Genomic DNA, 20,754 nt, shown 5'->3' with positions numbered 1-20,754 from the left:
ACGGGCCCAGCCGCTCCGCGGCACGTGGGATCTTCCCGGACCGGGGCGCGAACCCGGTTCCCCTGCATCGGCAGGCGGACGCGCAACCACTGCGCCACCAGGGAAGCCCGAAAGTTATTATTTTTTAATTTTTATTTGTAGATGCTATAGAAATATTTCTGCTACTGCTTATAAATAGAGTAAAATTTCTTTTTATTGGCAGATATTAAATTACTTAATGTTGAAAGTGTAGTTCAGTATATACCAGTGTAAGTTTTAAAAATCAAAAGTGGTAAATGAAAATATATCTGTTTACTTTACATAAGTGTTCAGTATTTTTATAATATTTAATATCTCTAATACTAGTCTTTTCTTTTTATTAGGAAACTGCCTTAGCTATCCTAACAACAGTCACTCAAAAGGCAAGTGCTGGAGCGGCAAAATGGGCCTGGCTTAGGCGAGGACTATACTATTTAAAAGCTGGTCAAAGTTCTCAAGCAGTGGCTGAGTAAGGCACCTTTCTATATTTAACCTCTGATAGACAGCCTAATGGTTCCTTAAATTAAACTCCACTTATATCCAAAATGAATTTATAAGTTGCCTCATACCAGGTTGTATTTCGAGGGAAGAAATAGCAAAATTTATTTATGGTTGATTGGTTCTTATTATCTGCACGGCACTGGAATTACAAAATTGGATTAACTGATGTCCTTGTGTTAAGGAGAGAGCCGTCCAGGGAAGTGAAGTCTTAATAGTATCATATATATAGCAGGTTCTCAATAGAAATTTAAGGAATGATAAAAAGCCAAGGTTAATATCTTTGTTGTTCTCCCACTGACAAGCATTGTTTTGGGGAAGGGGAGACACTGGCAGCTTGAAGAGCATTTGGAGCAGCTCATTTTTAGTAATTTGGTTTGAACCATGTAAAGAAAATACGTTTGAGTCAAAGTTGTTCTGATTTATGTTAATACCTAGAATACAGGCATTTAAAATTTTTTCATGGCTATGGAATCTGATCAGAAATTTAAAGCATGCCTGTTCCTATTTTTCAACTTTCATATTTTTGTTTTGGTAGGAGGCTTGGTGGGGGCTTATAGACTGTGATGAGGCATATTGAGATATATACCTATTCTGGTAGGATAGGAAACTGGAGTTCTGCATAGTCCAGGGAAAGAAATTTTGGTGCGCATTTCTTCAAAAATTTATTTTGTTTTTATTCATTCTAAAATTACAATAAAATTTCTTAGTATTAAAAAACCCATGTCATAAAAGGAACAGGTATACTTGCTTTAAATAAATGTGGTTTTCCACTTTTATCCATAGGAGGAACCATGGATATGTGTGATTCAGTTAAATTACTTTGTATTTTTCTTTCAGATATGGAAGTAGTTCTATTACTTTTAGTTCTCTTACTCTTTCTTGAAATTTTAGTTTACAGGCAGCATTGAGGGCAGACCCAAAGGACTTCAATTGTTGGGAGTCATTAGGAGAGGCATATTTAAGCAGAGGTGGCTATACAACAGCCTTGAAATCCTTCACAAAAGCCAGTGAGCTGAACCCCGAATCGACATACAGTGTGTTTAAGGTTGCAGCAATACAGCAAATCCTAGGCAAATATAAAGAGGCGGTAGCTCAATACCAGCTGATCATTACAAAGAAAGAAGATTATGTGCCTGCTTTGAAAGGTAATTTCTCTTTAATAGCTCCTTTGTCTTTTGTGATACTGAAGTATAAAATCCTTGAATAAATTTCTAAATGTATCGAGTAACTTGAAAAGGACTTCTTTAGTCAACAGCAAGTGTCCGGTATGAACCACTTATAGTATAGCTTGTTATATAGATTTGAATATAGAAAGATGAAATTTTGTTTCACAACAGTTAATAAATAGTAATATGATAGAGATTTAGCTTTTAGATAAATAGCATGATAGCTGTGGGATCTAAAAACGATCTCTAAAACAAGAATTTCCCTGCTCTTATATTTTGATAATTAATTCACTATATTCTCAGAATATCTTAATACCTTTTAGTTACTTTGTAAATTATAGAATCTCATTTTTAAACTTGTTGAACTTTAGAGGCAACTTGCATTGTTTTGTAATTATCTAAATTAATTTTAGTTCCTTTATAATTAACAAATTAGTTTTGGTAATTTAAAATAAAACACCACCATCCATATTTAATTAATTTTTTAATGATTACTTCTAACTATTAAAAAAACCTGGAGCTCATTATATTTGCTTCCCTCCTTTTCCTTTTTAAAGAAACAGTGGGGGGTTTAATTCAGAAATAGTGTATGTTTTAAGTGACATGTAACTTAGGCCTTGAAACCCTTTTTAAAAAATTTTTTTATAAAACTCCTTAACAGAAGGAGAACTCACATTTATTACATGTTTACTGGCCACTTTAGGAAATTGCTGTTTCATTTAATTTTGATAGTATAGTTTGCTACATAGTTTTGAATATAAAGAGGTCAAATCTTGTTTCACAACACCTAATAAATAGTACTATGATAGCAAGTAGCATCGTATTAGATATTATTAGGTAATATCCCCATTTTCAAAGCTCAGATTTTAAGAGATAAGTAATTTGCCCAAAATCAAGGAAATTCTTAGGTTCCATAGATAGTTTTTATCTTTTAGTACATGTTTACTCCAGCAGAACCCTGCCATTTGAATTCTTTAATAAATGCATCAAGGCCATGCTTAAAGATAACTTGTATAAAATACCATTAAGTTTTGTTTTCTGGAATGTGGCTGTAATATAACACCAATGAATTTATTTGATGTTCATTCTCAGTGTTTCTTTTACATATTTTAACAACTACAAACTTACCTGATTTTAGGTTTGGGTGAATGCCATCTCATGATGGCAAAAGCAGCGCTAGTCGATTATCTTGATGGGAAAGCTGTAGACTACATAGAGAAAGCACTGGAATATTTTACTCGGTTAGTATCATTATTTATGAGTTTATTTTCTTAGTATTATATAATAAAGCCAATTTTAGGATACATGCTTTGTTTATCCTGTTAGCTATAGCAATCATTATTCAGAATCTCAAACATAAAGGAGTAACAGACTAGTCAGTTAATTCTGTAACATACATATTGTATTAATTTTGCACTGGGGAACAGATACAATTTCTTGCTTTTAGCAGCTGACATGCTGGAAGCATAGAGAAGGATGGGAAGGAAGAAGCAGTCAGCTAGTGGAGCAGTAGCTTGGGTCCCACGTGTTATTGTTCTCTTTCAGGAGACCTAGAGATGCAAGTATCTCTAATTGGAACTGATTGGAAAATGGGGCTTCAGGTGCACAATAGGCTTTACATTCAGTGATGAGGGCCCATTTTAGACTAATTGGTAGAGCTGAAGGTGAAGGGAGATGAGCAATCTGATTGCTCCTGGAGAGAATCTGTGTAGGAAAAGAAGTGATTTCGAATAACAAGAAATAAATCAGAAAAATTTCAGTAAATCTGGTTATTTTATAGAACTAAATTCATTAGTTAGGTAGAAGTGTTATTTGTGGTAGATGACTAAAAAGTACTCAAGTTAGACATAGAATTAAATTTTTTTGCCCTTGAACATCTTTCTTGTGCTTCACTTCCTTTCTTTCCCTACTTGCCCTCTCCTGTGTGTCCTGTTGATTTGCTTGCTCTAGAATTGCTTTGCTTTGAACATGAACCAAATCTGAAATGAAAACTTCATTCTTTTCTCCCACTGATTTTTATTGCTACTTTTCAAGTCTTATGTAATACATATAGCTCTTTCCAAAGAGGAAGGTATTGTGAAGAGGGGTGTAATTTGTTTGAACTAGTTATTTAAGGGTAAATGTGAACCTTTGAGTGATGATACTTCAGCTACAAATACCGCCTTTCTGAGTCTGGGGAATTTTGTTCTGGATAACACTCACAACTAATTATGAGGAGGTATACAAAACTTTTAAAGTGATATCCCCACATTTATATTTACTTCTAGACTTAAAGTTTACACTACCACAGTTCTTGTGTAAGGGTGATAGAAGTTATTTCACTTTACAGATATTTTCTTTTTTATTGAACTTAAAAGGAGATAAGAGTTTAGGTTGCTAAAATTGCCAGTGTTTTCTTTTCTGTTTTCCTCTCTGTTTTCTTCTTTCATGCTGTCAAGTTTAGAAATTACACTAAGATATTTAGGCAGAAGAGCTACAAATAGTGTTGTCCTTCCTCCTGATCCTCACAGTGGGCTTTCAGTGATGACCGCAGTAATTAATCTTGTTTCTCAGGAAGACACTGAAAAATGATTTTTGGCTGGACTCCATGAGTAGAAAAGGCTATGAAAAATGTTCCATCTGCTTGCCCATCTGCCAGTAACATAGCTGTTTGTGATAGCTGATTATCGAGACTTGGTTTAATTGTGAAATTGCTGTGTTTTATTTGTAAGATTTTGAGAAGAGAAAAGTGAAGAGAAGTGAATAACTGAGATTTTCTCATTCTAAAAAGAAGTGCCCTTTATCACCATAATTAATATTTTTATTTACTTTTTGAGCTTGTCCACTGAGTCTTTCTTGCTTCAATAAATACGGTTTTTCACATTCTCATATTTAGATTTTTGGTATTCTTGATCTCAGAGTAAAAATCCTTTGGACTACCAAATATATTTTACATTTACTAGTCCTTTTTTTTTTTTTTTTTTTTTAATATGTGAGGGAACATCTGCAAGCAAAACCTAAGTTTATAATAATCAACTATGAGGCACTTACCAACTTTACTGCTTTGGTTTTTGTTGAAATAGACAAACACAAAAAGCATAGTTTAAAAAATTCAGTATTAAAGGTAAATTGGTCCTGGAAAATTTATTGATTTATTTATGAGATTTCTGCTACTTCTAAGAAAAATGATAAAGAGTACCAAAGAAATGTTTGCAAAGTTTCTGTCACTTAAAACAGTCAATTCCTTCTCCTTCCCCTCTTCCTTTCTTCATAATAAGGAGGTGATAAGATATAAGATGGCTAGAAGGAATTCAGTAAAGCATTTACTGCATTTAACTAAGGAACTAAATCAAAATTGTATGTATACTTTTTCTGTTTTAATTGTATGTAGTAGTGAGGGAGATAAACGCCATACTTTTTGGACATAATTTGTAAGAATCACACTGTTTCTTTTTTTTAGGGCTCTGCAGCATCGAGCTGATGTGTCTTGCCTTTGGAAGCTAGTTGGGGATGCTTGTACCAGTCTGTATGCTGTCTCACCATCTAAAGTGAATGTTAGTGTCTTAGGAGTCCTCCTAGGTCAGAAAGAAGGAAAACAAGTATTAAAGAAAAATGAGCTCCTCCATCTTGGAGGCAGGTAATTTACAAAGATTGCCAGTGGATGACATTCAAATCGAATTAGAACATCATAACACAATATAACATTCACTTTTATATTTCCATAGGTGTTATGGTCGTGCATTAAAACTGATGTCTACATCTAATACGTGGTGTGATCTTGGAATTAATTATTATCGCCAAGCACAACATCTAGCAGAAACAGGCAGCAACTCGAATGATCTTCAGGAGCTGTTGGAGAAATCTTTGCATGTATGGTTTTTTTTTTTTTTTTTTTTTTTTTTGTGGTACGCGGGCCTCTCCCTGTTGTGGCCTCTCCCGTTGCGGAGCACAGGCTCCAGACGCGCAGGCTTAGCGGCCATGGCTCACGGGCCCAGCCGCTCCGCGGCATGTGGGATCTTCCCGGACCGGGGCATGAACCCGTGTCCCCTGCATCGGCAGGTGGGCTCTCAACCACTGCGCCACCAGGGAAGCCCAGCATGTATGGTTTTGAGAAATTTTTCATAAACTTTTAAAAAAAACTAGGGGCTTTTCTGAAAGATGCTTTTGATAAAGTAAATTCTGTAGTGTTTTCACATAAAACCACATTTATCTTGATATAAATGCTGATATTCTGAGAAATAAAAATTTATCTACTTCTACTTTTCAGTGTCTGAAAAAGGCTGTGAGACTTGACAGTAATAATCACTTATACTGGAATGCTCTTGGTGTAGTTTCATGTTACAGTGGTAAGAATTGAGTAACACTTCAATATTTTTAGAAGATTGCCTGTTTTCAGGCAGTAAAGTTCAGTTTTATCGAAGTCTGTATTTTTCAGGTATTGGAAATTATGCCCTTGCTCAGCACTGTTTCATCAAATCAATCCAGTCAGAACAAATTGTGAGTGTTACGTGTCTCTGTCTATGCAAAGTAACTTCAAAATTTAGTGTTAATGATTTTCTGAGACTGCTATGTAGACAAGGGACCTAATTTTGTATATGTGTGTTTTTTAGAATACTGTTGCATGGACCAACTTGGGAGTGTTATACCTTGCAAATGAAAAGATTGAGGTACATATATTGTCTGTTTTGTCCTATTAAAAGTAAGAACATTTTCTATATATGTCCTCTTCATAATAGCTTAACTTCTTGTGGAGAAATACTTTGCACATTGTTATCTATCCAGCATGCTCTCTAATATGCTAGATCATTGATAGCATTCACTTTATTATACTGAATAATGAATGTGTAAGATTTATTTCCCTTTCCATGTCACAAGAAATTTCTGGTTTTATAATTATGTTGTTTTTTTTCCATTTGGAGATTAAAATAATTCTGTTATGAATTATTTGGGTGTTTTTCTTTTTATCTTTTACACATTAAGAGGAGTCCCATGTAGGCTGTGTTGGGGGTGGGGTGATGAAGTAAGGGTGTTTATTAGTACTCTCTAGAAACTTAAATTTAATCTTTGCTTGGTAATTTAGATTTGGCTTTAGCAGGTATTAATCCCTGTACATGCCACGGTGTAAATTGTCATACTTGAAGAGTTGTATATAGAGAATTGGAACTACAGTAATGGGGAGCATGTTTATAGGTCATGTTTAGAAGTTTCCACAAATCTATATATAATAGCACATCTGTACTGTTTTGTGTTTCAGCCAGTATATTGAATATCGTCCTTTTAAAATAGCTTCAGTGGTATTCTCAGGGATACATGAAGTCACTGCAGACATTGCTTTAGAAGATTGTAAATAGAATGAAGAAAAATATTAATTTGGATCTTAAAATATGTGAAAATATTTTTTAAAAATTTAAACAAAGCCAACTCGTACTTAATAAGCTACGAATGTGGTTTTATGGTAGTGTGGTGCAGTTGTTGCCCATGAGCTTACTTTCTTATGAGAAAAAAAGACTGTTTCCTGCCACACATAGATAGATTATTGGGAAAACAATATAAAGCAGCGTATAATAAGTTATTCTTTGTAGCAGAAAAAAAAGCATACGATTTAAAGTGTCCAAGTGGGGTAACTTGAAAGTTTCCTAACTGTTTAGTTCAGATTTATGTTGACCACTCCTTTCGCCCAGTAGCAGGTCTCAGACCTCACTGGTTGTTAGTTTTTATTTTCTCCGTTGAGCTCCAAGAGAGGGGAATAGATACAGCCTTCTCTAATTATTTCCATCAGACCTGTGGCTTAGCAAATAGATGGGTGATGGGTTCAAAGTTCTGCAGACTATGAGGTAGACACCTACAGTGCCCTTTCATTGAGGACCAGAATCCCTAAGCCTGTACAGAAATCTGTTGAATCCGGGACTCTTTCAGGACTATATTTAAGACATAGATTTAAGCATTGCCAATTGTGCTAAAACAGTGAAGTTTTAGGTTCATTTGTATTTATGTTTACAAGTCTGACTTTTCTTATTCTCTTATGCTTTTTAAATATAAGTGCTTTAATATAAAGTTTATAAAGTGGCTTGTTATTTTTTGCCTTTTTTTCCTAGCAAGCTCATGAAGCTTTCAAAATGGCTCAATCCCTTGATCCATCTTATTTAATGTGCTGGATTGGACAAGTAAGATATATAACATATAGTTATTAATAATCTGTTTTATAACTAACATGTTAATAGAAAGTGGTATAAATAACGTGTTAATATAAACAACACTGATAATAATGATAGCATTTGAGGGCTTACTTTGTGGCAGTTGCTGTGCTAGGCTCTTTGTGTGTGGAAATTGAAGCTAAAAGATCCTAAGTATCATGCCCAAAAGGTCATATAGCTTGTAATGATTAAGCTTTGATTTGAGGGGCTTTGAACACCATCATTCTGCCATTCTTCTTTTTTTTTTTTTTTTTTGCGGTATGCGGGCCTCTCACTGTTGTGGCCTCTCCCATTGCGGAGCACAGGCTCCGGACGCGCAGGCTCAGCGTCCATGGCTCATGGGCCCAGCCTCTCCGCGGCATGTGGGATCTTCCCGGACCGGGGCACGAACCCGTGTCCCCTGCCTCGGCAGGCAGACTCTCAACCACTGCGCCACCAGGGAAGCCCTGCCATTATTATTCTTAAAAACTAAACCTAGAACTCTGTTAACATACATTTATCAAAAAAATGAACATTTACAAAGATCATTTTGATTATGTTTTCTCATTTTCTGTAAAATCTTCATATTTGATTTGGTACTTGTTTATGAGTGCCCCCTCCCAACCCCGGCAAAATTTAGATTTTTGTACTGCCAAATAGGAATCAGGTTAGTAGTCTGAGTCTGTCACTTACTAATTGTTTTACCTTAACATATCACTTCTGGATTTCATTTTTCTTACCTGGAAAAGAAGGGGATTGGCCTGAGTGGCCTCCAAGGTCTTGTCTAGTTGAGAAGTTATAATAAATTAGTAAGTGGTTGATTGTGTCAGTTCAGAGACTAGTGGGAGCATCACCCCTGTTAGAAAATCATTAATCAGGGATTAGATATCTTCTATTGTACTTTGACTCTTGGGTCTGATTCTAGTTAATCGGTGAAACAAGCAGAGTTAGGAAAGGCAAACTCCTGTTGCCATTAGCTGTGGTAGCATCTGAGAGCAGTGGCATTACTACACTAATCTCTATGTAAGGTTTTGGACCCAGGGGGCCTGAGAATTTGCATTTCTAACTGCTCCCAACTGAGGACGATGCTGGTGGTCTAGGGCCTTCACTATGAGTAACACTGTTGTAGGTCAGTAGGTCTGAGATGCTCATCAGAGTCACTTAAGTATTTTTTTTCTTATTTTTATTTATTTATTTTTAAAATTTTATTTATGTTTGGCTGCATTGGGTCTTCATTGCTGCACGTGGACTTTCTCTAGTTGGGGCGAGTGGGGGCTACTCTTCGTTGCGGTGCGTGGGCTTCTTATTGCGGTGGCTTCTCTTGTTGCAGAGCTTGGGCTTTCATTTATTATTATTAATGTTAGTAGCAGTAATAGTAGTAGTAGTAGTCCTTTTAAACACATTAAGAGCCTCCTTTTTCCTTTTATAGGCTCTAATTGCAGAGACAGTTGGAAGTTATGACACCATGGATCTCTTCAGGCACACTACAGAACTCAGTATGCATGTAAGAATTTGAGCATTCTTCAGGATTCATTAATGAATAAAGTACTGTCCTTGAGAAAATGAATACATAGTGGTATCAGATGTTAATGACAGCAGTTGCCTCTACTCTTCATTCTTTCTTAAAAAACAGATTAAGCTGTCATTAAAGAGCTGATGAAGAAATGACATTGGGATTCAATAGATGAAGTAGTCATGTAGAATAGAAACTGAGACTCTAAAAAAAACCCACCATCAACAGATGAATGGATAAAGAAGATGTGGTACATATATACAATGGAATATTACTCAGCCATAAAAAGAAACAAAATTGAGTTATTTGTAGTGAGGTGGATGGACCTAGGGTCTGTCATACAGAGTGAAGTAAGTCAGAAAGAGAAAAACAAATACCATATGCCAATACATATATATGGAATCTAAAAAAAAAAAAAAGGTTCTGAAGAACCTAGGGGCAGGACAGGAATAAAGATACAGATGTAGAGAATGGACTTGAGGACATGGGGAGGGGGAATGGTAAGCTGAGACGAAGTGAGAAAGTGGCATGGACATATATACACTACCAAATGTAAAATAGATAGCTAGTGGGAAGCAGCCGCATAACACAGGGAGATCAGCTCGTGCTTTGTGACCACCTAGAGGGCTGGGATAGGCAGGGTGGGAAGGAGAAGCAAGAGGGAGGGGATATGGGGATATATGTGTACTTATAGCTGATTCACTTTGTTATACAGCAGCAACTAACACAATGTTGTCAAGCAATTATACTCCAAAAAAGATGTTAAAAAAAAACCAAACTGGTACGTCCATACCTACAGAATGCTAAGCAATAAAAAGGAGTTAACTATTAATACAAAAAAATAATGAGGTAAATCCTAGACTTGGTTGACATTCCTAGATTATTTATGAAAGTGTTTTAGAATTCTTTTGATTGGCAATTATTTGTTTGACCTATGGAAATGATGCTGAGAAGAAGCAAACCAACCCATCAGGAGGGGCTCTGTTTTTTCCCCTTTATTTATCTTGATTGATTCTTCTACTTAGGTTTGAAGCAAGTGATTTAAATATGTTCTTAGCTGTTTCGTATCACAGTGACCCTTTATTTAAAGGCACTTACCAATTGACTTAGAAGACTAAGATGTGATATTTACTGTATTGAAGTACATTGTTTCATTTCTTAATTTTTCTTGGCAGATATATTACCTTGTGTCTACTTGTTAACTTTGGCTTTTTTACAGACGGAGGGAGCAATAGGTTACGCGTATTGGGTCTGTACAACATTGCAAGATAAAAGCAACAGAGACACGGAGCTGTACCAGTACAACATCCTCCAGATGAATGCAATTCCAGCAGCACAAGTGGTTTTGAGTAAATACACAGGTAAGGCGCCTGTTATACAATGGCAAGATATATGAATAATTGTTAAGATAATTTAAAGAATTTAAATTAATTACATTTAAAATTAATTCCAAATTAAATATTAGCTCCTTAAGACATGAATTTGCCCTTTCCCCCCCACGGCCAAGTATTCTGCTTTTTAAACTTTACTAAAGATTTTTGAAGAGTGCTGAAAATTGTTATTACCTAATGATTCAAGGTAGAAGTGATTTCCATGTTGTAGTAGGCAGCATTTTGGAGCCTAATGGTCCTGAGTTGCTGCTGTTCTAGCTCTGCTGTTTACTTTCTCTGCAGTCTTAGACCAAGTATTTTACTTCCCTTAACTTCTGTTAATCTTGGGAAGTAGAGATAATAATACTGAGGTTGCAGAGATGTGAGAATTCAATGAGGTAATATGCTTTAATTTCTAAACCCAGTGCCTTTAACCTCCCACTTTAACACCTGAACTTTCTTCAACATACTGGAAAAGTATGTTTAGGCTTAGGAAAAGGACAGAATGGTGAAATTTAATTAACCATCTATTGTAATAACTTTCTTCCTTAATAAAACTAACATTGGGTTTAGTCTCAGCTCCACCACTTAAGTAGCCATGATGAAACCTTGGGCTTATTACCAAATTGAATTTTAGTTTTCCTACCTATAATACAAGAGTGAAAGCATCTATTGCTTAGGGTTTAATGAGATGATATATACAAAATGTTATGCAGAGTACCTGGCATATCCTAGATGTTCAAGAAATGTTAGTTTCACTAGCATCTTATTTATCCCTCAACAAAATTCTAATAAAGAAGCAAGGAGTTTAAGCAGTAATATTGACAGTTGAATAATATGAAGAATCAGATAAACTGAAAAGCGGAAGAGAAAATGCCTCATCATTGTAATATGCAGGATGGTAATACTCTTCCTGCATTGAGCCTGGGGCACTTGAGTAGAAGGCAGTTCATTTATAAACATCAGCACTTCGGGACATTAAAATGTTATGCAGTGTGCCCAAATGAATGACTCTAATGAATACCTAGAGCCTCTGAGAAAGTGCATGATCAGAAATTTTATTGATAGGTTTCCTTACAGAATGGGAAACATTTGTGAAGGGTTTACATAAAGAGGTAAATTTTTAGCTTTCTGCAAAATTCAGATACCTAGAACAACAGTCTCTGACAGTTATAAATAGCTAGGTTTTTGAGTCTGTAGTGGAGCCGTATCATATATTCATTTAACAAATTCAATTATATGTGCTTGGCCAAAAAAATATTAATTTAGAAGCAGAAAAGAGAGAGGGGTGACAAGAGAAAATGTAGATAAATCATTTGTCCTGCTGACCGTTGGCCTCAGGGTGAGAGTGGTTGAAGGTTATGGGTCTCCTCTTAATTTGACTCAGTTTGGTGACCTTCTCCTTGTGTGATGACCTAAGAATTTTGCAAGAATCACTTTAACCATGTGATTTTTACCTTATGCTTTGACAGTTAGAACCTATCGTATAAGATGTGATTATACTGTACTCTGTTAAACAGTTTAAGAGATTTGAAGGCTTGCTTCCCAACACAACTTAAGTTGATCAGATGTGTTTCTTTCTCCTTTGCACATTAGTAGATATATGATGTTTTTTGACATTAGAATTCAAAACACTACACTGAAAGTGCCCAAATCATCTTCTGTTTCTAGAGTACAATACTGAATTTTTTAAAAAAAATACATAGAAATTGGAACAGAACCACCAAGAGAAATTGTTGCTAAATTTAATCACAGGAAGGTTTAAGTGACTAGCCAAAGAACTGGATTTCCTTACAATTCAAATGACCAGTTTTAACATGAGCTATGATTTCAAATTGTTATACCTTTGGGAATAAAAAAGTGTTTAAACTTTAAAACGTAAGTAGAAGCCATATGTAACTATAGATGTTACTCAATAATTTAAAAGAGTTCTGAAATGATTACTGATATTTTATAGTCAGGATAAAATCAGACTACTATTCTTAGCAATGCCCATGACCTCAGGAAATAATCTAGTGTTTAAAATATTGAAAAAAATTGAAAATAAAACTCATATTTTACAAACACAACCATTATGTACATGCAAAGAAAAGATATTTTTGGATTTCCAGGAAGAATTCAGAATTATGTTCCAGCTTTCACAATGTTGGGTTACTTAAATGAACATCTACAACTGAAGAAGGAAGCAGCAGATGCATACCAAAGGTAAAGGCTCCCTTTAATTGAAATGTGGTCCTTACTTGTCAGTTGGCCTTTTTAAGATATAGTCTCATTTTCATGAAGAAGGTACTATTAAAATGTTCTGATTCTTTTCCTGATCTTTCATTATTTATTATTATTACATTTTGTATGTGAAAAGATACAGCTCTAAATTTTCAGCTATATTTTCGTTTCTCTTGCTCAACCTGAGAGAAAGAGAGAAAGAGAGACAGAGAGAGAGAGAAGAAAAAATAAAAACCAAACCAAAAAACCTCTCAGGTTTTAGAAAAATCTGTCCCTTTACAGTTTGTCTCGCTTTATTATTAAAGACATGTGTTTATTCAGAGAAGAAATGAGATTTAAGACATGAGAAAAAATTACATGTTATTTTGAATCACTTTAATGTCTACTATATCGTATTTATTCATTCAGTAAATATTTGTTAAACTGCTATGTGTCAAGCAGTGTCCTTGGCAGTGGCAATTTAGCAGTGAATTAAAACAAACACAGGCTCAGTTCTCATGGAGCTCATGTTCTGGTGGAGGGGAGGCGCATTGTAAGCTAATAAACATCTGTGATGGTAACAATTGCTAGGAAAGAAAATCAAAGTAGAGTAAAGGGCCAGACACTAGAGAGGCAAGCAGCAAATTTGAGATAGGCTTAAGAGGTAGGTTTCCTAAGGAGGCAATTAAGGCCTGACCTGAATGAAGCGAGGCCACAAGCCGTTTGGTTATCAGGGAAAGAGCATTCCAGGCAGAAGGAACAGCAAGAACAAGTGCTCTGAAGCAGGAGTGACCTTGGTATGTTGAAGAAACAAGGACAGCGTGCTTGAGTGAGATGACCAGCCGGGAGAGTGAGAGGAAACGAAATCAACCTGAAGTTTTATTCTCTACAAATTAATTGATCTGTGGGGCTTCCCTGGGGACGCAGTGGTTAAGAATCCGCCTGCCAATGCAGGGGACACGGGTTTGAGCCCTGGTCCGGAAACATCCCACATGCCGCGGAGCAACTAAGCCCGTGCACCACAACTACTGAGCCTGCGCACCACAACTACTGAGCCTGCGCTCTAGAGGCCGCGAGCCACAACTTCTGAGCCTGCATGCCACAACTACAGAAGCCCATGCACCTAGAGCCTGTGCTCTGCAACAAGAGAAGCCACTGCAATGAGAAGCCCATGCAACGCAGCGAAGAGTAGCCCCCACTCGCCTCAACTAGAGAAAGCCTGTGCACACCAGCAAAGACCCAATGCAGCCGAAAATAAATAAAAATCTTTAAAAAATTATATCTGTGATTAAGAAAATCACTGTTGATCTCATGAGTACTAGACGAAAAGTTAAAAGACCTGATTGCCTAACCTCTGAGGCACGTCACTGCCCTAAATCTAAATAAACAGATGTTTAGAAGAAGCCTTGTCAGATAGTAAATAATCGAGGTGTCCCAAATGCTTTGCCATCCTTGTATGGATCTCTCTGTAGTTAAAGAAGTAATCACTAGATGGTACTGGAGGCTGTATAATCAAGAAGTTATTTTGCCAGGTGTGTGTGGAGAGAGGTTTATGAAAACCCACAGTTCTATTTCTTTCAATGTTACAATAAAGTTACCAATAAAGAAACTGTAGAAATTTGATAGGATACAACAGTGAGCAGGATTTTTAAACAGAGAAAACTAGGCAGGTTTAGAATGCTTGCTACTTTTTTTGGTATACATTATAATCACAAATATTGTGAGTCTAACACTGGTTATACCTTTGCTTAAAATGGCAACTCCATAGTCACTTGGATTTACACCACTTTTTCTTGACTGATCACCACTGTTGTTTTCTCCTTAAACAAGTATTTGAGACTTGAAATTACAAATTAGGTATAAATCTAACCACAGGTACAGTCTTTAATATGATACTGTTTCTAGAATACTGTCTTTTAGACTTCTCTGGCAAATTTTTGTTTTTCATGTAACATCAGGGGCATTAAAAGCTTTTCTTGGCTATTTCTCCCTGGCTAATCTTTAACAGAAAAAAAAAAAAAAGTCATTAAATATCCAACTCCTTTAGTTGTTGAGACATTTCCCTGCTTGCCCAAAGGGGACTGAGCATGAGAAGGTAAAAATATGGGCTGTCAGCATGTTGCTGTATTTATTCTAAGCCTCTTGGGACTCCTGATGACTCATTCCCATCTCTGAATTCATTATTGCCTAAATATCTTTCTGTATGTAGCAGGTAAAGGCACATGAAAGCACTCAATTTCCTGGCTTCCTACCTCAAACTTCTAGTATATAAATAATTTTAAGAGTGTACTATGTACTTCAAATTCTCTATACTTCAAATATGTCAAAACTTTAAAACATCAACCCAGTTGTTCCCCATGTTTAGATTAAAATCTTTGGAATATTTAAAGTTCAAGTATGGTAAGTGATTTCTCTTATTAAGAGGTCACTTTATTATTTTCCTGACAATCTAAAATCTATTAAGTGCTTTTGTGGTACCAGTTTAATAAAATATAAATAAGCTGTTATGAAACTAGTTAAATAATTAGTAGAATTAAATGAAGCAAACAAAAATCTGTAGATTCAGTTAAGGAGGAAGAGTAGTAAAAGAAAGCTATTGCACATAGATAATTTAAAATACCTTGTCCTTTTTTTAAAGGGCAATTTTGTTGTTACAGACTGCAGAAGACAGAGATGCTTATAATGTTACAATAAGAAATTATGGCAGATTGTTATGGTAAGCATATTTTTTCCCATTAATTCCATGAACCTAACAGGTTTATCTGGTGAAAGCTATGGGGCTAGTGAGGTGATGACCAGTTTCCAGAGTAGCGGGTTGTGTATGAATGAGTACGATGATGACATTCCCCCAGGATACATCATTCCCACTGTACCAAGCTGTGTTAACAGTTTCCTGTCCCTGTAATGATCCCTAGCCCCAGTGTCCTTTGTGAGGAACAGGTTTAGAACTGATGGCTGTGAACTAGACAGGGGAGGTAGTTACTGTTTCTAATAGTAGAAGCCTAGTTAATTGGAAGAGGATTAGATTTATTCTGACTTGATGTATATTCTTAAACTGGGGGTGGGATTAAGGGTCCAGAAACCCTTTTGAGATAGTACACAAAAATTTTTTGTATGTGTGTATTTTGGGGGTGGGGAGGGAGCAATATCACTTTCTTCAGAGTCTCAAAGACTTCCGACTTCAAAAAAAAGATAGAAAAAAAAAAATAGGTTGGAAACCAATTGTTTCAGAGGATAGAACTCGGTTCGGACAGTAGGAGTGTTAATGGGAGGAAGACTTTTGGCTCAAGTTAAGGAGGCATTCCTCAAATTGACAGCTGCCCCAAAATTGAATGTTCCAGTTTGAAACACATTATTAGAACTGTAGTTAGATATTTTGGGATTAGTACCTACATCTTTTAAGGAGCTACATAGTAGAAATCGGAGGGAGCCAGTTCGTTTCTTTTATAACCGTGTAACTGATTCATATCTATAAACAGAAAATTATCCCTGTTTTGATTGCTTCTCCTTTTAATTCTTTTAAATTGTTGTGTTTAGGAGTTGACAGAGCTCTGTCAGTTGCAAGATTTTGTTGTAAGAAACTGTATGGAGCAAAGTATCTGTTCTCTTTAGTTAGATGTTTCATATAATGTAACTGTTTTAGAAGAAAATTTATACCTCCCATTGGAAATAGGTCATCTGATTTCTTTTTAATTTGTTTTTATTATGAAATATATTAAACATGCAAAACACAGCAATAGAGTATGGAGCATAATTTAATGAATAGTCACCATTCAGATATAACAGATCTTAAAATTCTGTTAATAGGTTTCAGGTTTCTTTTTCAAAAATAAAAGTTACAAATAAAGTTGAAGCCCCTTGTGCCCTTCTCTAGTTCCATTCTTTTCTCTACAAAAGTTATCAAATGTTTGAAGGTAGTGTTCATTAAAAAAATACTTTAAAAATACATGTATGGGGGTCTTCCCTGGTGGCGCAGTGGTTAAGAATCTGCCTGCCAATGCAGGGGACACGGGTTCGAGCCCTGGTCTGGGAAGATCCCACATGCCGCAGAGCAGCTAAGCCCATGCGCCACAACTACTGAGCCTGCGGTCTAGAGCCCACGTGCCACAACTACTGAAGCCTGTGCGCCTAGAGCTCGTGCTCCGCAACAAGAGAAGCCACTGCAGTGAGAGGCATGTGCACTGCACCACAACAGAGAGTAACCCCCATTCACCACAACTAGAGAAAGCCCACGCGCAGCAACGAAGACCCAGTGCAGCCAAAAATAAACAGATTAATTAATTTAAAAAATACATGTATGTATCCATAAACAATCTAAGGTAGTCCTCTTCCCTTCATTAAATATTTATCAAAATTTGAGTTAATGGATTTTTAAATTCCTTCACCTTCATAAAATTAATTTTAGAAGCAAATGTTGCCTATATTTTTAGCTCCCACCCACACCTCCAAGATTAAAAAGATTTTATGAAAAGATTTCTAATAACACATTAAAAATAGAAGCAGTTTCTGATTATAGTGATGGATACCAGAAATCAGAGTCTCAAAGGTACAGTGAGTCTGTTCCAGGTGGCGGCAGCTTCTCTTCATTTTTAAGTAAACAAAACACTTTTTTTTATTTTGTTGTTATTAAAAAGCATTCTACTTCAGTATCATGTATAACAATTTTTACTTTTATTCCTATTAAATACAGAAAAGATAATGGATAGTTTTGTCTGTGGGATTTTAGTGTATCTATATGCCCTCCAAAAACATGGATGTGTAGATAAACAGTTTACACAAAGGCTGGGTTTGGTTATGACTTGCTAATAAGCTTGTCAAAGATGCTCATAGGGTAATATTTAACTAACATACTAAGCTTAAAAAATTAGAGTTCTATATCAAAGTCAACTTGAAATTATTTTTATAACAGAGTTTAATTCAAGTTTGTTAAAAAAAAAGTTTGTAATTCAGCAGAACTGTTCATTTTCAAACATAATTTAAAAGAAAAGTGTGAAGTTAAATCCCCCTAGTGCATCCTGTTTGAAATAAGTGATATGCCTTCTATTTTAATATAAGGCTTTTCTACAGCTTTAACACTGATAGATGAAGTAGGTTAAGTTGTTAAAAGAGCTTTAGTATAATAATATTTCTGAATTTTGATGATATAAGCCAAAATGATTTTTGATATTAAAAGTAAGTTATGTTTTGCTTCTTAGTTCTATTGGTGAATATGATAAAGCTATCCAGGCTTTTAAGTCAACACCCCTTGAGGAGTTAGAAGACATCATAGGTTTTGGATTGGCTTTATTTATGAAGGGTCTGTATAAAGAGAGTAGCAAAGGTAAGTGCGTTGCTTAAAGCTAAAGGATACTTTCTACTTTTCCAGAGCTGAGAAGAATTTAATCACGATGAGCTTACATACAGAAAGATGTAATATTAAGATGGGGGTAGGGGTTGCAGTGTTTATTAAAAATCTGACTAAAAGTCAGGAACGTTAAGAGGTACTTTTTATCTGTTCCTTCCTTTAGTACATTATTATGATGAATAGTCCTTTTAGCAGTGTTACGAACTGAATGTTATCTTTATTATTTAGATGAGGAAACAGACCCAAGATCACTTAGGTTACATGTATAAGGTAGCATTTGAAAGCAAGTATTTACTACTCTGCAGTGTTTCAATGTACATTTCTGATAAATGAAGGCCTCAACCATTGTTAGTAATAATAAATTTTGGTTTCTCCAAAAATGCTTATTGAGTGCATTTTCACATATATGGCCCAGCCTATGTGTGTGCAGCTCATTTTAAGTACTGCTTAATGGAGTTGCTGGTCTGTACATGGGAATGTGGGTGATACCTCAATGGCTGTAGACCTCCACTTCTTTTGAAGATAGTGATTCAAACCTGCCTATAGATTCTAAAGAAGGAAATTGAGAAATATCACATAATAACCCGAATGATATTCCCAGAATCACCTTGGAACAGCTAAACCAAATTAGATATTCTAAATTTTTATTCCATTCACTTGAGAGCAAGGGAACAATAAGATGTAATTTTAGTTAGACCCTTTTAAAAAATAGGATTAGGAAGGGAAAAATCCCACCATTTGTCAGTCAGGATTGCTTTTATATTGTTTTGTTTTTGTTTCCAACTCTATGTAACAGCCTATGAGAGAGCCTTGTCTACTGTTGAATCAGAGCAAGACAAAGCTCATATCTTGACAGCTCTGGCAATAGCGGAGTATAAACAAGGAAAAATGGACGTAGCCAAGACATTGTTATTTAAATGGTATGTATAGTTGACATCAACACTCGACATGACCAGATACTTAAATATTGGGTTAAAATTTGGAGGAACGTAAAATGAAGTTCTTAATGTTTCAGGAACATTTTTGTGAACAAAAGGGATTGGACCCACCTGGTTCTGAACTGACAGTCACAGGTGGAGCTAGAGATCATGGCTTAATTCTTAATTCTGGATTCATCCAATCCTTCGAAACCATCCTGTACTCTGTGTGTATTATTTATTTTTTTAAAACAGTAATTGATCAGCTGATCTCTTAGGATCATAAAATTTTAATGAAGGCAGTCATTAACTGGCTTGTTTTTGGACCCGTAAGTTCCCAAAGAGACTTTTTTTCTTCTTTCGTATTCAGGTTAACCTGATAAAGTTCATTTAAAGTTGAGTCTTTAAAAATGTGTATATACACCAATATAAATTGTAACTGTTTCTTTATTTTTGGAATAATTTAATAAAATAACAGTCTCTGGTATCTGTGATTACTTATATGGTATTTTTTAAAAAAATAATTTATTTTATTTTATTTTTGGCTGCGTTGGGTGTTGGTTGTTGTGCGTGGGCTTTTCTCTGGTTGCAGTGAGCAGGGGCTACTCTTCATTGTGGTGTGCAGGCTTCTTTTTCTTTTTTTTTAATTTTTAAATTTTATTGTATTTATTTTTTTATACAGCAGGTTCTTATTAGTCATCAATTTTATACACATCAGTGTACACATGTCAATCCCAATCGCCCAATTCATCACACCACCATCCCCAAACCCCTGCCGCTTTCCCTGCTTGCTGTCCATACGTTTGTCCTCTACATCTGTGTCTCAGTTTCTGCCCTGCAAACCGGTTCATCTGTACCATTTTCCTAGGTTCCACATATATGCGTTAATATATGATATTTGTTTTTCTCTTTCTGACTTACTTCACTCTGTATGACAGTCTGTAGATCCATCCATGTCTCAACAAATGACCCAATTTCGTTCCTTTTTATGGCTGAGTACTATTCCATTGTACATATGTAACACATCTTCTTTATCCATTCGTCTATCGCTGGACATTTAGGTTGCTTCCATGACCTGACTATAAATAGTAAATAGTGCTGCAGTAAATAGTTCTGCAATGAACATTGGGGTGCATGTGTCTTTTTGAATTATGGCTTTCTCTGGCTATATGCCCAGTAGTGGGATTGCTGGATCATATGGTAATTCTATTTTTAGTTTTTTAAGGAACCTCCATACTGTTCTCCATAGTGGCTGTATCAATTTGTATTCCCACCAACAGTGCAAGAGGGTTCCCTTTTCTCTGCACCCTCTCCAGCATTTGATGTTTGTAGATTTTCTGATGATGCCCATTCCAACTGGTGTGGGATGATACCTCATTGTAGTATTGATTTGCATTTCTCTAATAATTAGTGATGTTGAGCAGCTTTTCATGTGCCTCTTTGCCATCTGTATGTCTCCTTTGGAGAAATGTCTATTTAGGTCTTCTGCCCATTTTTGGATTGGGTTGTTTGTTTTTTTAATATTGAGCTTCATGAGCTGTTTATATATTTTGGAGATTAATCCTTTGTCC

At 35.7% G+C, this 20,754-nt stretch overlaps 1 protein-coding gene across 5 annotated transcripts in view; it reads left to right on the top strand.

Annotated features, from left to right (window-relative positions):
- The window catches only part of SKIC3 (SKI3 subunit of superkiller complex), a 90,275-nt gene that overhangs the window by 32,606 nt on the left and 36,915 nt on the right, over nucleotides 1-20,754 (top strand). For all 5 annotated transcript variants that reach the window (XM_024119732.2, XM_028493088.2, XM_028493086.2 and 2 more), the window contains 15 exons: nucleotides 363-487; nucleotides 1,411-1,664; nucleotides 2,824-2,926; nucleotides 5,125-5,301; nucleotides 5,390-5,534; nucleotides 5,932-6,010; nucleotides 6,100-6,161; nucleotides 6,275-6,331; nucleotides 7,760-7,828; nucleotides 9,267-9,341; nucleotides 10,570-10,711; nucleotides 12,832-12,925; nucleotides 15,561-15,638; nucleotides 18,118-18,242; nucleotides 19,063-19,186. In XM_024119732.2, coding sequence (XP_023975500.1) covers nucleotides 363-487; nucleotides 1,411-1,664; nucleotides 2,824-2,926; nucleotides 5,125-5,301; nucleotides 5,390-5,534; nucleotides 5,932-6,010; nucleotides 6,100-6,161; nucleotides 6,275-6,331; nucleotides 7,760-7,828; nucleotides 9,267-9,341; nucleotides 10,570-10,711; nucleotides 12,832-12,925; nucleotides 15,561-15,638; nucleotides 18,118-18,242; nucleotides 19,063-19,186 — 1,709 coding nt within the window. The remainder of the gene's footprint in view (nucleotides 1-362; nucleotides 488-1,410; nucleotides 1,665-2,823; nucleotides 2,927-5,124; nucleotides 5,302-5,389; nucleotides 5,535-5,931; nucleotides 6,011-6,099; nucleotides 6,162-6,274; nucleotides 6,332-7,759; nucleotides 7,829-9,266; nucleotides 9,342-10,569; nucleotides 10,712-12,831; nucleotides 12,926-15,560; nucleotides 15,639-18,117; nucleotides 18,243-19,062; nucleotides 19,187-20,754) is intronic.

The sequence above is a fragment of the Physeter macrocephalus genome, chromosome 8 (assembly GCF_002837175.3).
Source record: "Physeter macrocephalus isolate SW-GA chromosome 8, ASM283717v5, whole genome shotgun sequence".
NCBI lineage: Eukaryota > Metazoa > Chordata > Mammalia > Artiodactyla > Physeteridae > Physeter > Physeter macrocephalus.
Note: the sequence above shows the minus strand (reverse complement) of the source record. Positions and strands in the feature narration are given on the sequence as shown.